This window comes from Equus asinus, chromosome 18 (genome assembly GCF_041296235.1).
Source record: "Equus asinus isolate D_3611 breed Donkey chromosome 18, EquAss-T2T_v2, whole genome shotgun sequence".
Lineage (NCBI taxonomy): Eukaryota > Metazoa > Chordata > Mammalia > Perissodactyla > Equidae > Equus > Equus asinus.
Window position 1 is genome coordinate 28355866 of NC_091807.1, and position 16007 is coordinate 28371872.

Consider the following 16007-nt stretch of genomic DNA (forward strand, 5'->3'; position numbering starts at 1 on the left):
AAAATCAAATACACTGGGGGAATTTAAAATAAGGTACAGCATTCTATCAAGAAAAATTAAGGCTTCAATTAAAGTTCAGTCCACAAAGTTCATGATCACTCTACTTTGCGCAGTTCATATGTTGAGAATTTGAAGTCCTCATCTTGTCCCCTGGAAAGCTGTCAATAAAACACCACTTCAAGTTGGGTTCCTGAGGACATGGAATAGGATGTAGTTCACACCATCAGAAGCTGATCAATAGAGGTCAAATGTCCAATATCTTCTGTAGTCAAGTGGTCGGAAGCCGCCATATCCATACCCAAAGCCGTAGCCCACTGGGGAGTCGGTACGGCCATAGCCACAGCCAACGCTATACCCCAGAGGGGAGCTGAAACTACCCAAGTAGGATCCTGGGTAGATGTCCTCACTGAAGAAGCCAAAGGACATTTTGCTAGGAGTTGAACATTTAGCAGCAAAGACCACTTTCCTGAGGATGACATGCTCCGTCTGTCCAAAGTCTTTTATACATCCCCACTGGAGGGTGTGGCAACAAATAGGCCCCTTGTTTCCTGGCGTCTTCATTGCTCTTTAAAATTGTTTGAGGTTGACTGACTGCCTAGTGTCCCTTTAATGAGTTTAGTCCCTACAAAGGGGAAGCTATTGAAATGTCATCAAAGTCTTTGGTAAAAGCAGATTCCCAATTTAACCTTCAAAAGCAGGCTTCCAAATGACCAGAAATACTCTTATTATACTATCTAAAATCCCTTGTGAGATTACAGATATTTTCTGGCCACACAAAAGGGATGATTAATACTGTTTAAACTGTAAGGTTAAGGATACCCAAAGATTCTTCTCCCAAGAAATTTTTGATACACGATTGAGCCCATTATAGATGTTTTCAAAACTAATGCAAATCTTCTGTTAATCATATCTCATGAGATCCAGAAATGTTTATTTCTCATTAATAATCTATTCCACAATTTAACTGCAACTATTTTGTGTTCAGTAATCACTTGATATTTATCAATTATGAGGAAATATATTTTTATATTTATGAGTATTTAATCAGTTTTTAAGGATGACCACTACCTTCACTAACTTTTTAATGACTTTTCAATTTCTTCACTGTTCTTCCTTTGTCATGGAATTATGAAACAAGTTTAGGCTCTACGTTTGTTAAACAGCATTTACGCTAACCAAGATCTACCAGGGATGAGAAAATAAGTAGATAGAAGAAAGGAGTATTTCACAGGGTCAATCCTGTGAGATAAAAGATAGATGTAATTTCCTTCCATAATCTACCCTCCAGAAACGTAACTTTGCGTGACTAACTATAAGCCTGCATTCAGAATGAGAAAAATGCATAAGAAATATAACAGTAGCCTTCCAACAGAAACTTAAACATTTGTGAACAGACTCTGCATTTTACATATATTTAAATCATTAAGCCAACTGGCTTTCACTTATTTAACTGTTTTCTAGGATATGATCAATATTACTGGGAAATGGCCCAGTGATGTGACTGAAATGGGAAAAAACTAGATTATAGTATCAAAGTACAAATTTAATAAAACAGAAACAATTCTTCCAATTTTTACTTAATTCCTTAAAAGACCCCATTGTTTAGGAAAGTATAAGAGAAGATGGCGTGGAACTTGGTGTACATTTTGGAAAGGTTAATGAAAAGAATCAATTCAAATTTCTAATCAACCCTAGATCGATCATATTTAAATTCACCATTGTATGGGGACTCCCATCTGTAAAGAATCCTGTTGACGTTATATTTAATATTAGGTGGAAGAACAAAAGTGTTGCCTTTAAAAGTTAAGGAAGAAGTAACGTATTTCTTTATTCCCTTAAATAAAGTATATAAAATGTCCAAAAATGTATCTAAACCTTGTGTGAACTTGCTTATATTTCTGCTTTTATCACTTATTAGAGAGTAATTTAGTCAATACGTAATATAATGAAACAGCTACAGTAGAATCAGATTTGAATCCTGTTCTAAGATCTACATAGCATTTGTCTGACTTTTGATACTAACACCACAATCTGTGCCTCAGTTGCAAAGTTGTAAAGAAGAGGTAACTATCTTATCTTATTCATGAGATTTTATGAAGCTCTAATAAGACAATGTAAGTGAATATACAGTGAAATCAGAAGGTACAATATAAATGTATGTTAAAATCACTGTTTCCTTTTGTTTCTTTCAAATCTAACTCTTAAAAGTGGTTAACTAAAACTATTCTAAATTAATTTGATGAACCAATTTACTTAATGTTCTAGAGCAGTAGGCACAGATGTCGCATGCATCAGACTCTCCTAGATGGCTTGTTAAAACACGTGCTGAGGGGCTGGCCCCGTGGCGGAGTGGTTAAGTTCGCACGCTCCCCGCTGCAGGCGGCCCAGTGTTTCGTCAGTTCGAATCCTGGGCGCGGACATGGCACTGCTCATCAAGCCACGCCGAGGCAGCGTCCCACATGCCACAACTAGAAGGACCCACAACTAAGAATGTATAACTATATACCGGGGGGCTTTGGGGAGAAAAAGGAAAAAAATAAATCTTAAAAAATAAAAATAAAATCTTAAAAAAAAACACGTGCTGACTCTGTGGGTCTTGGGGGGAGGCGGGAGAGGTTGACTTGAGAATTTGCCTTTCTGAATTGTTCCCAGTTGATGCTGATGCTGCTGGTCCAGAGACTACACGTTGAGAAACATGGTTCTAGAGATGAGATAAAATTAAAGAGAATAGTAGCATAGAAAAATGTATGTTTGTAGTCCCACTTGTTAATATATTTCAATTAATTGTTAATTGAATTTCAAATTGAGCCAGTATCTGATGTATTCTTCCACGTAGATAGTCATTTTGTATTATTTGGGATTCAAAGTAAATTGGTTTGATTTTATTACTGGACTTTGGATATCGATATGTAAATCAGATTAACCTGGACATTACCAAATCCCCATTTCAGTTAGCCCAGATATTAGGATTAACATCTTTTGGTAAAATACAAAAATCAACCTTCTTTTTACTGGATTTAAAGCATTGCTTTTATTGTACAATGTAACTGAATATATGGCCACCATGAACATATTTTAACCAAAAACAGATATTCAAACCACATGTCCTGTGTCAACTCAGGTAAGTTTTTGAGGCAAAAACAGAAGTGCCCTCAAGATGAAAAACAATGACAAGCATGTTAGAGCAGAACATCTTTCAAATAAGAATCATAGGCCTAAAATGATGAACTTCTAGAAAAGTTCAAAGACTTGTAGGCAAAAGTTGATACATCTTGAAGTAAACATGATCCAGTGTGTACACACACTGGATTTGGTCAAGCAGCATGTTGGGACTCAAAGAAGGGTAGAATCAGATTGGAAACAAAAGAATAAAATAAGTGCTGAGGTCTCAGACATGCAGATCAATCAGTAGACTCGTGCTGCCCACTATCTTTTATAGCCAAGTGGTGGCTAACTCCTATAGCCATAATCCAGGCCATAGTCCACAGGTGAGAAGGTGCTACCATATCCACAGTCAGTACTATGGCCCAGGAAACACCTATAACTTCCCCAGCAGCCATTTGGGTCAAAGTTGTCAAGAAAGAAGTCATAATACCTTGCCCAGGAGATAAGGATTTGGTCAGGCAACAAGGTCAATGGCTATAGCGTGCAATGGGATCCTTCTTCCTACGTGACTCATAATCTCAGCAGAGGGCTGTGATGAAGAAATGTGCCTCCTTCATTCTTTAAATCAAAGGAATTAAAATTCTCATTAATCTCCTAGATCTCATTGGAAAAAGAAAGATCCTCATTATTCTTGAAAGAAGTTTGAGCTTGATTAATTGCCAAAGTCAAAGAATGACTCTTCTTTATGAGTTTTGTCCCTGTAATGAGAAGTTACTACCATGTCTTCAAAGTCTTGGGCTAAACCAGATTCTAAATTTAATCTTCCAATTATCAGACTTCTCAATAACAGAAATCTCACTGGTTGCAACACCAAACCATGTTTTCAGTCCACAGGAATTTACTGAATGACGTTATGCTTCATAAAGCTCTATACCAGGATTTGAGGTATAGACATTAAAGAGCTTGTAGATCTAACACACCTTTCAAACTAGAAGCAAAGGCAAAACAAACAAGCCTACATCAATGTAAATATATGCATCTAGATGCCATAATTGTAAAATGTTGAGTGCACACAATGGGGCAGGGGTTGTAGTAGGAGTTGGTGTATACTACATAAAATAGTACAGATGGATTGAACTTTAAGATTAACATCAGAACAAGGAAGAGCATAGGACAGTACTCGGGTGACAAAGGAAAGTTTCTCTTTATAGTATAAATTTAAAAAACAAAATTTGAAAGTGGATGAGGAAGCACTGAAAGTTGAGATATGTTAAAAAAATTATTCATCACACTTACTAAACACAGTAAGGCAGACTTTCTTCAAGGGGAGCTACTATGATGGGGTTTTGTAATAGTAGAGAGAGATTGGACTCTTCTCCAAATAAAGGAAAAGTGAGAATTTACAGCCAAGGAGCAAGATGGGAGTCAGTGGATAGAAAACTACTAAGAGGAAACATCAGGGGTACAAGAGGGTGGAAGAGTTGGTTTCAGGTTAAGCCAACCTAACAGGATGCTCACGGAAGGCAGGCCAGAGTGATCAGACATCACCTGGGAGATGGTGGAGGATGAGGAACCTGATCAGATATTGAGGTGATCAGACATCGAGGGTGGAGGGTTCTGGTTGAACTGACTTAGCAGGTTTCATGCTAAAGTGGGGCAATACAGAGACAAACACAGAAGTCCAAAGGTCAGAGCTTAGTTGAGAAAAGAGTTCAGTGGAGGCTGACTAGAGTGTGGTCAAGGAGAAAATCTTTGTCAGATGATCCCTATACCATGCCTCTTTCCCTTCCCTTTACTTCCTTCTTCACTGGTCTTCTGTCCTGCGACTTTGGATGGCTTATTCATCACATCATTCTAAGGCAGAACATCAAATTATTTTTTACTTTTATGAAGAATTGTACTGAAAATATTCTATATTTGATATTACTAAGAGACACAATTAAATGAGTGTCACTGAGAGAGCTGGGGGAAATGAAATTGCTTCGTAATGTTACTGCTTCATCCTCTCAGTAGATCCTAATAAAATGACATCTACAACCCACTCCTCCATCTCAGGAGCATGTTTCTGGTCTCAGAGTCCACACATTCATGAAATCTCTCCTGGGTGTCTCAAAAAACCCAAACCACTAGTGCCATTTTCAGATATGAATAAATGACTTTCAAAGGATCTCATTGCCATGATCAGGAATTCTTTATTTTAACTTGAAAAAAATAAGATCCTATCATTTCATGCATGATCTATTTATTGGGGACTCTATACGAGCCCAATGCTGTGCTTTATTTTGGGGACACAGTGGTGAACACGACAGGTAAGTTCCCCTCATGGAGCACACAGTTCTATAGACTGCAACTGGAGTTGACTCTGGCTAGTAGGAGGCAGGCGGCAAGGTTTCAGCATCAAACACACCAAGATTAGAAATCTTGCTCTGTCGCTGTCCAGCTCTGAGACCATGAAAACATCATTTGAACATTCTGAATTCCACCTTTCTCATGTGTAAAGTGAGCATAATAGAACCTGAAATAAAACCAACCTCATGGGGTTGTATGGAGGAATAACCACCTACAAGCAGCCCAGGAAGATATTAAATATCAGTTCTTTTTGCCTAGCTATTTTTATCATTGAAATGATTGAAAAATCTTATAAGAATATGCTTAAAATAATAGCCTCTTCTAAAATCTCAAATAAACCCACTTCAGAAGGTATGCAGTATCATAGGATCAATGGGATGAAAACATATACTTACCAAACATTTAACTCAAAAGTAATTATTCTATTCCAGAGATGTACACAAGATTGGTTAATTGGTTAGTTGTTTGGTTTTAAGTATGATTTACTTACACATATGCCACTGGAAAGCCACGAGTTGAACATGTCCACTGGGCAGGAGCTATCACACTTTGGGTGATTCTGAGAAAGGCCATCCTTTGGCTGAAGGAGAATTATGGAAAATCAAAAATCACTCCCACATAAGGATGAAGCATTTCTAGTTTCTGCTTAGCTTCCTATGTCTGAAGTTACTGGCAAAAGAGCAAGCAAAACCTTCCTTGGATGAGAAAAAATTCCACCTTGGATAAAACTTATCAAATGCCAGCGCCATGTTTTTATTCTTCGATGTTTTATCTTTATGTTCTTCTTGTATCTTTAGTAAGTGAAGAAGAACTCTGACTTGGAAGGTATTTGATAATCTTCCATTGTAGCTGAAAGCTTTTTTCCAGGTCTGGAAAGCAGAGCCAGTATGAATCTTTGAAAAAGAGTGGCTTTTTGTGACTGTGAGATTTCTCTGTGCTAGAAAGGTGGTTCTCTTGATCTCTCTTCTCACTGAGAAACTACTCAAAAATCTGCTCAAGAATTGATCCTACCTTAACAAAATCTATGGGAATAGAAGAGAATCCTGTGGTCCTCTAACAAGTAAAAAACTTGAGGACAAAGATATGGAAGCAAAAGAGAAGAAAATGCAGGCAAAGGAAAAATGGGAGGGAGAAAAAATTGTTTGGTCATTTCTTATAAGCAAGAATGGTATAAACATGGTATAGGATTTCCTACTATGTTAGACTCGCTGTGGCTCTGCCATCTTCACATTCATGATTGTCATAATTTCATGGCCAACACTCTTATTGGATAGTGTCATCAAACACCTGGTGACATAAGGAGTGCCATTCGGAGAATATTTCTCTACCAACCTTGTGACGGAGGGCAAATGTCAGATGCCTTCAAAATAGCCTTTAGAGAATTCCTGGGAAATGTTTAACAGGATATCACATAACAGATTTTCTATCAAAGTTAGCCATGGAAAATTCTGTGAGGCTTTAAACTTCGCCTATGAACCAAATGGGTAAATATAAATTAGACTTCATGTCTTCAGCTATGACTGATGAATCATACTTCTGAGGAATCGAGAAATTGGGATGCTTAACGATGAGAGTAGAGGGTACATGAGAGCAAACAGAAAGCCTGCAACCAGGTGGTAAACGTTAGTGAAAGACATGAGAGTACATTTTTGATACACAGAATGTGAAAATGTTAAAAAAAATTTCTTTAAAGAAACTTGCAGCATTCAAAATCTCTCATTTATGGGGCCAGCCCTGGCTGCCTAGTGGTTAAGTTCAGCACACCTCACTTTAGTGGCCTGGGTTCAGCTCCCAGGTGCAGACCTACACCACTCATCTGTCAGTGGCCATGCTGTGGCAGTGGCTCACGTACACAAAGAGGAAGATTGGCAGTGATATTAGCTCAGGGTGAATCTTCCTCAACGACCACAAAAAAAAATATCTCTCATTTATGGGGATAAGTTGGTTGTGGAAACAGGGCATTAAGAAAATAGAGCAGAAAAAAACACTGCGCTCCAGATTCAAGTGAGTGTTATGCAATGTGATGCTATCAGTGCAACACTTAGTCACAGGCTCATAATTCAAGAAAGTACTTCAGAATATTCTCTAGCCACGCCTTTCTGCCAGGAAGAGTTACTCTGAACCATCCTAAAATCTAGGAAGAAAAGTATTTCTCTGTTTCCCTCTTTCCCTCTTTTTAAGATTCTTCTGTAGATAGAACATCTTTATTATTCAAACTACCTTTCTCAGTTCAATAGGCTCTTCTCAGCGGGGAAAACTTCAATATACATAGCTTAGTTTTCCCATTAATTAGGAGAAATAAACAATTAACGAGAAAGTAGGAAGGAAAAACAATACTCTTCTTCATGCGCGTGACCTTCTGAGATGAATTCAAGTCACAAGATGCACAGACATCTGGCATGAGATCCACAAATGGCTCTGAATTCAAGAATAGTTACAAGATGTTAGCAAATGGATGTTTAACATCTTTTTCATGTTTATTGAGGAAATTTGTCAGATAATCCAGTCATATTTATTGTTTCTGCTGTGTGCACAGCCCTGAACTTGACTCAGCTCAAAACCAAAACTGATCTCCAATTAGATACTAATACCTTAACTATATTCCCAACAGGCCACAGCTGAGCCTGAATTTGGCATCAAATGTTCTTCCTACTCTTTCTTTTCACTTTATCCACAAAGTGTTATTTATCCTGTTTTCATTTGTATGAATCTTATATTAGGATGGATGAATTGGTTCCTAGATTCAAAATAAACGGAGGAAGCTGAAACTGATGGGAAATGAAAAGCCATGAATAAAAGACCCTGTAATTGTTCCAAATTGGTGGCACAAAAGCAAATTCCTTACGGAGATTTGTTTTTTAAATGCAAATTCCCAGACCCCACAGAAGAGCTTCCCATTAGAATTTCCAAGTGTGGGATCTGAATATACGCATTTTCAAAAAACCATAGGTGACAGAAGGGAACTCCAGGTAAAAATCACCGAATGACATCAAATAGTGTAGAGCATTTTCATATTACAGATGAAAATATGAGTTTATAAGATCATCCAATAAAACACTTTCTCCTTTAAGCAGAGCCTGGCATCAGAACCTTCAGCACCAGTACCGTGATTGACAGGCGGCCAAGCACACACGTTGTACTTCAGTGCACATCTTGGGCATCTTTGGGGATGTAAAGGATATGCCTTCCTTGCCTTTATCTTGTTGAGATATAAATGATTTTCCTTTATTAGGACTCTATTTCCTGAGCAAAATTTAATTAATTAATGTGTGTGTGTGTGTGTGTGTAACGGCCTGAAACAGTGCTTCTTAAAGTGTGGGCCTCAAAACACCTAAGCTAAAATCCCTGAGGGGCTTCTAAAAATTTTAGATTTCTGGTTCACCCATGTTGTTGCAAATGACAAGATTCCCTTCCTTTTAAGGCTAAATCATACTCCATTGTATATACACCACATTTTCTTTACCCATTCTTCTGTCCGCGGACACTTAGATTGTTTCTATATCTTAGCTATTGTGAATAATGCTTCAGTGAACATGGGAGTGCAGATATCACTTCGAGACAGTGATTTCATTGCCTTTGGGTATATACTCAGAAGAGGAATTGCTAACTCATATGGTAGATCTATTTTTAATTTTTTTTTCTTTTTTTTTAAAGATTGGCACCTGGGCTAACAACTGTTACCAATCTTTTTTTTTTTTTTTTTTCTGCTTTATCTCCCCAACCGCTCCTGTACATAGTTGTATATCTTAGCTGCAGGTCCTTCTAGTTGTGGGATGTGGGACGCCACCTCAACATGGCCTGATGAGCAGTGCCATGTCCGCGCCTAGGATCAGAACCCTGGGCCACCACAGCAGAGCGCGCGAACTTAACCACTTGGCCACGGAGCCGGCCCCTATTTTCAATTTTTTTGAGAAACCTCCATGTTGTTTTCCACAGTGGCTGCACCCATTTGCATTCCCACCAGCAGTGCATTAGAGTTCCTTTTTCGCCACATCCTCACCAACCCTTGTTATCTCTTGTCTTTTTGAAAATAGCCAGCCTAACAAGTGTGAGGTGATAACTCATTGTGGTTTTGATTTGTATTTCCCTGATGATTAGCAATGTTGAGCACCTTTTCATACACCTGAAAAGAAAATGGTAACTATATGAGGTGATGGATGTGTTAATTACTTTGATTGTGGTAATCATCTCACAGTGTATACACATATCAAAACATCCTGTTTACACCTTGAATATATACAATTTGTATTTGTCAATTATGCCTCAACTAAGCTGGAAAAAAATTTGATTTCTGGACCACACCTCAGATGTACCAAGTCAGAATTCCCGGGGGTGAGGTATAACAATTTACATATTACGCCAGCTGCCCAGGTGATTCTCCTGCACTCCACGATTTCAGAGACACCAGATTCCGTGCTCTCTGAGGTCTCCAACTGTCTATAACTCAGTCATCATTCCACAACAGTCAAATAGACACCTTCTAATTTCAATCTTGCCCTCTATTCCTGAAAAATCCCTCTGTTCTTTTCCTAGTCTATTCTAACCTGCATGTTTGATTAAATTACCATTCTCAGCATAAGTTAACATGCAGCTGCTGGAAACTTTCAAATGGGGATTGTATTGGCTATAGCTAGAGTCTACTGGAAAAACATCTACTAAGTAAATCCTTGAACAAGATGTTTTTTGAATTTTTTTAAAAAGATATCCGTTGGATGAAATATGGTGGAGAAAATATTCTTTTCTAAAATAATCTCTGCAAATAGCCGTTACATTTTTAGCTACAAGGTGAATCATATGCAATATAGCCACATGCAAATACGCAATAAAGCAGCAGGGTTAAGCCAAATCCCGCTGTCACCAAGGATATTTGTACTGTACGTAAAGTGTTTTCAACAGGAGGATTGAGACATTTTCGACTCGGCTTATAAGAGGAATACTGCTCTCTTCTAAAGGAACACAGAGAAAGGCTGATGCATGTTCAGAAATACTTCTTCATTATAGTTACTTTTTTTCTCAGGTCTATGTAAAGGTGCTCGTATCTTTTAAGAGTAAAACTCACTGCCCGGTATTGATCCTACAAAGATTAAGAAGTTTTCCATTGTTGTTTCTAATCTGGTGCTTCTGAACTGTAAAGTAGACACCTTAGATGGTTTGATATAGGGCATTTATCCCCTCCCCTAAGACTCTCAGACTCCTAAAATACGTCTATAGCTATTCTATTGGCGCCCCAGAATCCTTATATAGGGGACATGGTATTTTCTTCTACAATCATTAGTCCCTGGGAAAGGGAGCACAATGGGTTTCATTTGCTCTAATATGAAAATAACTGAAAAAAGTCCCTCGAGGTTGGGTTTTCTCCAGGAGGGGCGGATGTGGTGAGATGAGGAGGGGCACCAAGCAGTGAATGGTGCACCTTTGGCGCAAGGATTGAGGGTGGATGTCAGAATTCAGGCAAGGTTAACTAGGCTATTTTTTTTTTTTTCATCACAAGCAGCCACCTCTTGCCTGCTTCTAACACACGATCAAGGATAATTTGCTTTCTCGCTGCTTCTCACACCCACGACAGAAAAGTAAACCCACTTCCGTTCCCGTTCAACGTAACAGAGAATATGTATCCACCAAGAAGGAAACTCCACACAGGCGAGAGGATTATGCTGGTTGAGACGAGTTTATTTAGAGTTTGACAGACACATCCACAACTTTAGCACAACAAGAGTCGTAAGCCTGGTGAAAAATTCAAAAGAAATACATGTTTGGGTGGCAAGTTTCTGAAAATGTCCCAACAAACATCATCCAGGGGAGGCAGCTGGTGGGGTGATCTGGTTTTTCATTTTCTTCTCTTGGGACTCTGGTGCTAGGTCTGGAAAGCAGCGACTGGGAGGTTGATGAGCAAATGAGGACTAAAGAAGTAGATAAAGGAGGGACCTGGAGATGTGTCTGCCAGCCTTCAGGGGAGAGAAGATTCTATGCCTCAGGTATTACAGCAAATCAGTAGAGAGCAAATGGCCAGGATCTCCTGTAGCCGAAAGCCCCACAGCCATTGTAGCCATAGCCGAAGCCATAGCCCACAGGGGAGTAGGTGCTGCCGTAGCCACAACCAACGCTGTACCCCAGAGGGTAGCCCCAACTGCCCCAGTAGGACCCTGGGAAGACGGCACCGGAGAAGCTGTTGTAGCACATGGTGTCTGGAGTGAAGGCCTAGGTAGCAGGAGAATGCGTTTCCTCAGTGTGATGGATTCCCTGGTCTCTGAACCCTCTTTATATACCCCGGCTACAGGGGTGTGGTGAAAAACACGAGGCCCTCATTTTCATGCTTGACACCAATTTGCATCACAAAAAGCTCGTTAATTTGTTTTGCTCTTGCTTAAGGATGTCTTTACAGTTGTTTAAGAGAGCTCTCACATGAGAGAATGCAGGGACAGGATTCCTTCAAACCAACAGTGTGCCTTTACTAAAAAAGTATGGCAGTGACTTCAAAGCATCGGATCTTACAGACCCTAGACACAATTCTCTGTAAGCAGGCTTTATTCTAAGAATATTCCAAGCTTGTTAACTGTTCCTTGTGCTCTATGAATTTCCACAACACACAGTTGTAATTCAATAAATATATCCTGTATAAATTAATAAATGAAATAAATACATAATAAGTCCATCTAAAAATCAAGGTATTTATTAGTATTCACTTTGATGCGGGGTCGGTGAGCCGAGGAGTCGAAAGAAAGATTTCTTGGACTCTCAAGATCTGGCAGTAGTGCTCTTTTATTTAGAGAATAGTGTAGCATGGGGACAGGACCCATGGGCAGTCAGAGCTTCTGCTGCTGCCTCTTCTGCTACCCCCGCTAGCATGGGGACAGGACCCATGGGCAGGCAGAGCTGGTGCATGGGGACAGGACCCACAGGCAGTCAGAGCTCCTGCTGCTGCCCCGAGTTGAGGGTTAGGGCTAATTTTATAAGGCATGGGTATGTGAGTCATCTCTTTACAAGACAAAGGAAAGAACATGGAAAAAAGTTAAAATGGTATCAGCGCAGGTGGGCTCTGGTCGTTGGGTGATCCCATGACTTTTAGACAAGAATCAAATCGGATTAAGCAAAGGTTAGAAAGGTTAGAAGCCACCACCCTAAATCAGTTACATGAGATTGCCAGACAGCAACCAACTTAAGTTCTTGCCTTCCCCATTAAGAGTTTCTAGGGACAAGGTCATCTCTCTTCTTCCTGGTACAGAGAGGGAGGCACCTTTTACAGATAGAGATTTACCTTACAAATGTAAATGTGTCCCAAGAAGGGCAAATTCCATTCCCCAGAGCCTCCTTCCCTCTCCCAGTTTATCGAAAGCAATCAGCCCAAAACAATCCCGAAGCCAAAGAGACACATCCTGGGGTGGCCAATTTCAGGTCCCTACAAGGTCGTCCCCCCTCCCTTCACAAATGCAAATATCTCTCAAAGAGCAAGCAAATTCCAGTCCTCAGAGCCTGCTTCTCATCTGCAGTTTTAAAAGTAACCAGCCTAAAAATCCTCATCATAAACCGTTTTAAAATTAAGCAGCCTAAAAATCCTCGTCAACTTGATTAAAGAATTCTCTTTTTCGGCAGTATTCAAGACAAATGCCGTCAGAAAGGGCTTTTCAGAAAGACTCCTTTTTGTCTCTATCCATAGAGACACTGTTTAGAAAAGTGGTTAAGAATTTAATCTAACTATAGTCCCCACCTGAACTATATCTAACATCACATTTCTAGGCTACACTGCCTGAACTAATAATCTCGTAATTATTAAAAAATATGGAGTTTGTGGATTGATCCTAGAAATAAATTGTCAAACAAATATGATTTGTTGATCTGATATACTTTTTCAAGTCAACATTGAAAATAAAAACAAAGTAAAAGCAGAAAAAATGAATGGGAAATTTTATCCAAAATGTATAATTTTTTTTTCCATTTCAGCTAATAAAAGCAGATTATCTGGCAAATGTGATGATCTTGTGAAGGGCCAGGTGACAATATTAAATCAACATTATTTCACTTTGAGAATGCGCATGCACCCCAGGGTAGGGCAGAAAGGTCAGTCCTCTCTAAATGGAAATTTGGTCCTCAAAATGAATTAAAAGAGAGATGAGATTGATCAAAACTATCTCCAGTCATGCAAGATCTAATAAATTATTCCCAGATGCCTGCACTGAGATTCCCCAGAATGGCACGTATTAGAAAACTTACAGGAAGTACAGCGTGAGAGGATACATGGCATAGAAATAGAAAGACACCGAGCTACAAGAAATAATTCTTAGAAGACCATAGAATGGATATGCATTATATACTACCCCCCCAAAATTTTACTTCAGATCCTGGAAGTAGCTTGCCTCCCTGTTACCAGCACCAAAGATCTAAATTTCTGGGAGCACATGGAAATCACAGGTTGAATCCACAGGCGAGGTGAGACACTTGGAAAAATACAAAACTGTACCAGCGTTCTAACCACTAATTGGTTAATTATAGCAGAATTATTTTTGAAAATATACAGTGGTGCCCCACCATCCTTCTTTATGAACAAAGCTGTGTGGCCACCTAGGATGAGTCAGCATTTAAAATTCAAACACCTCCTGTGACTTATAGCTAAATCAGGCGAGGGAATTAAAATTCACTTTATTCCCCAAACATAAAGATACTGACCAGCAGATCCTTCCCTAAGAATCATGGAATTATTTATGTGATATTTCTACTATCGTCACATTGCTCTGCTTCATAAAGAAAAAACTAGTAAAGTTTGGAAAAAAGAAATTTTCAACCCAAAATGGCACTGTACAACAGAAAAGGAAAAAGATTTGAATTAATGCCGGAGTTCAGTGACTATGCTCTCTTAAGTGAGTCCATCCCCCACCTGCCTATGCAATCTGACAGGATGGCTGGCTTTGCCCCCATAGCACAATCAATACTCAGCTCTGTATCTGAGTAGTAATGATGAATAAAAATTAAAATATATCATCTTTTTAAAAACTTAAAGCCCTATTTACAGGAAACATCCTGAATTTTCTCTAGAAATTCTACAAAAAATCCTAACACAAGAACACTTCAGGGAAACACATTATTTATCAAGTCATTTAAAAACAAAATTAATAGCTAGCTTAATGCTACATTGGGCCTTTGAAAGCTTTATTCTGATATAGGTTTATCAAGGGAGGGTCCAGGTTTTGTAGAGCCTGAAGTTTACACGATGTTGAGAAACCTCTTTGTGAAAAAGAATACAACATAAAAATATAAAATTAAGTACAAAAGTAAATATTTGTTAACATGCTAAATCACAAAAATTAAAGCACTCGCAAATCACAAATATTATAAAATTCTGAAAAAGTATTTTTACTACTTGACTGTCTGACACACTTCTATAATATTTTTTCCACAGACTAGCTTCCGGCTCCATCATTTCAAACTATTTTTTTCCTCGACTCTCATTCTGTGCTGTATGCCACGGGACAAGTTCATACTGAGATATGACATTTGGTCCTGCACCTTCATGTCACAAATTCTGGGCAAATTCGTGATAGAAAATTCCTGGAAGCCATCCCCATAAAAGGATGGTTAGATATAGCCTAATAAGACAGAAGTGACTGGAAACCACATAAATCTATCCCCTTCTACTCAAATTGAATGTATTTCCTACTCAACTTCTCCCTTGCCAGATCCCAAAAAGGTCCATGGCCTCCCCAATGCTCCCCAACACGAGAGCAAGTGTGATTAGCAGTGGTCTAAACCAAATGCAGTTAAAATGTCTTACTTTTGTGAGTTTCTCCAAAAAAAATAGGGTCATGTGACATGGAGGTTTAAGAAAGAAAAATACTACATTCTCACATATGAAATGACATAGCATTGGACTAATCATTGCCGGATATTTATTGGTTTGGATAAAGCTCATGACTCTTTTCTGTTTATAACAATCCTAAGATATTAATTAATAATTATTTGATTCTCCTTTCATGTTTCCCTGATTTCAGATCAGGTGTGACATGAATAAAGATAGGGAAAATTCTTGCTCTACAAAGGAGCAAGAAAGGTATTGTGTACAGATTTTAGAAATAGAGTTAATTCCAGCATGCACAAAAAGACAGTTGTCTTATAAGCTTCAAATATAGTTTCCAGCTTCAAAATACTATACTTCACTAGAAATGAGAGAGAAATTACAAGGGAATGATTTCAATGAGTTTTCTAATACACATCAATGTTTACTCTATAATACAGAAATTATCACCCATTCATCTTTTCAAACATTTATTTTTACACACATTTTTCAAGCATCTACTCTGTTCCAGGCATTTTGTTATGTGCTGAGAATCTAAAGATGAATGAGAAATCGTAATTAAATAGAAAATGATAAATAAATGAAAATACAATGTTATACGTTCTACCCTAGAAGTTCACACTGCCCTCTGTGAATTCCAGGGGTAAAGGAGAGTGTGGACAATCTTACCTGAAGGAGGAGTAGTGGCCAGGAAAGCTCCATCATGAAGGGATAGATGTTTGAGCTATGTCTTGAAAATGGGTATTTTTACTAGCGAACATTAGTTAGG

The 16007-nt window shown here is 38.6% G+C and overlaps 1 protein-coding gene across 1 annotated transcript; it reads right to left on the reverse strand.

The window, feature by feature from the left end:
• Positions 1-11111: 11111 nt before the first annotated feature.
• On the reverse strand, positions 11112-11671 carry KRTAP8-1 (keratin associated protein 8-1). The gene has a single exon (XM_014866735.3). It carries the CDS (start codon positions 11632-11634, stop codon positions 11443-11445), a length of 192 nt encoding a protein of 63 aa, XP_014722221.1. The 5' UTR covers positions 11635-11671; the 3' UTR covers positions 11112-11442.
• Between the last annotated feature and the right edge of the window lie 4336 nt (positions 11672-16007).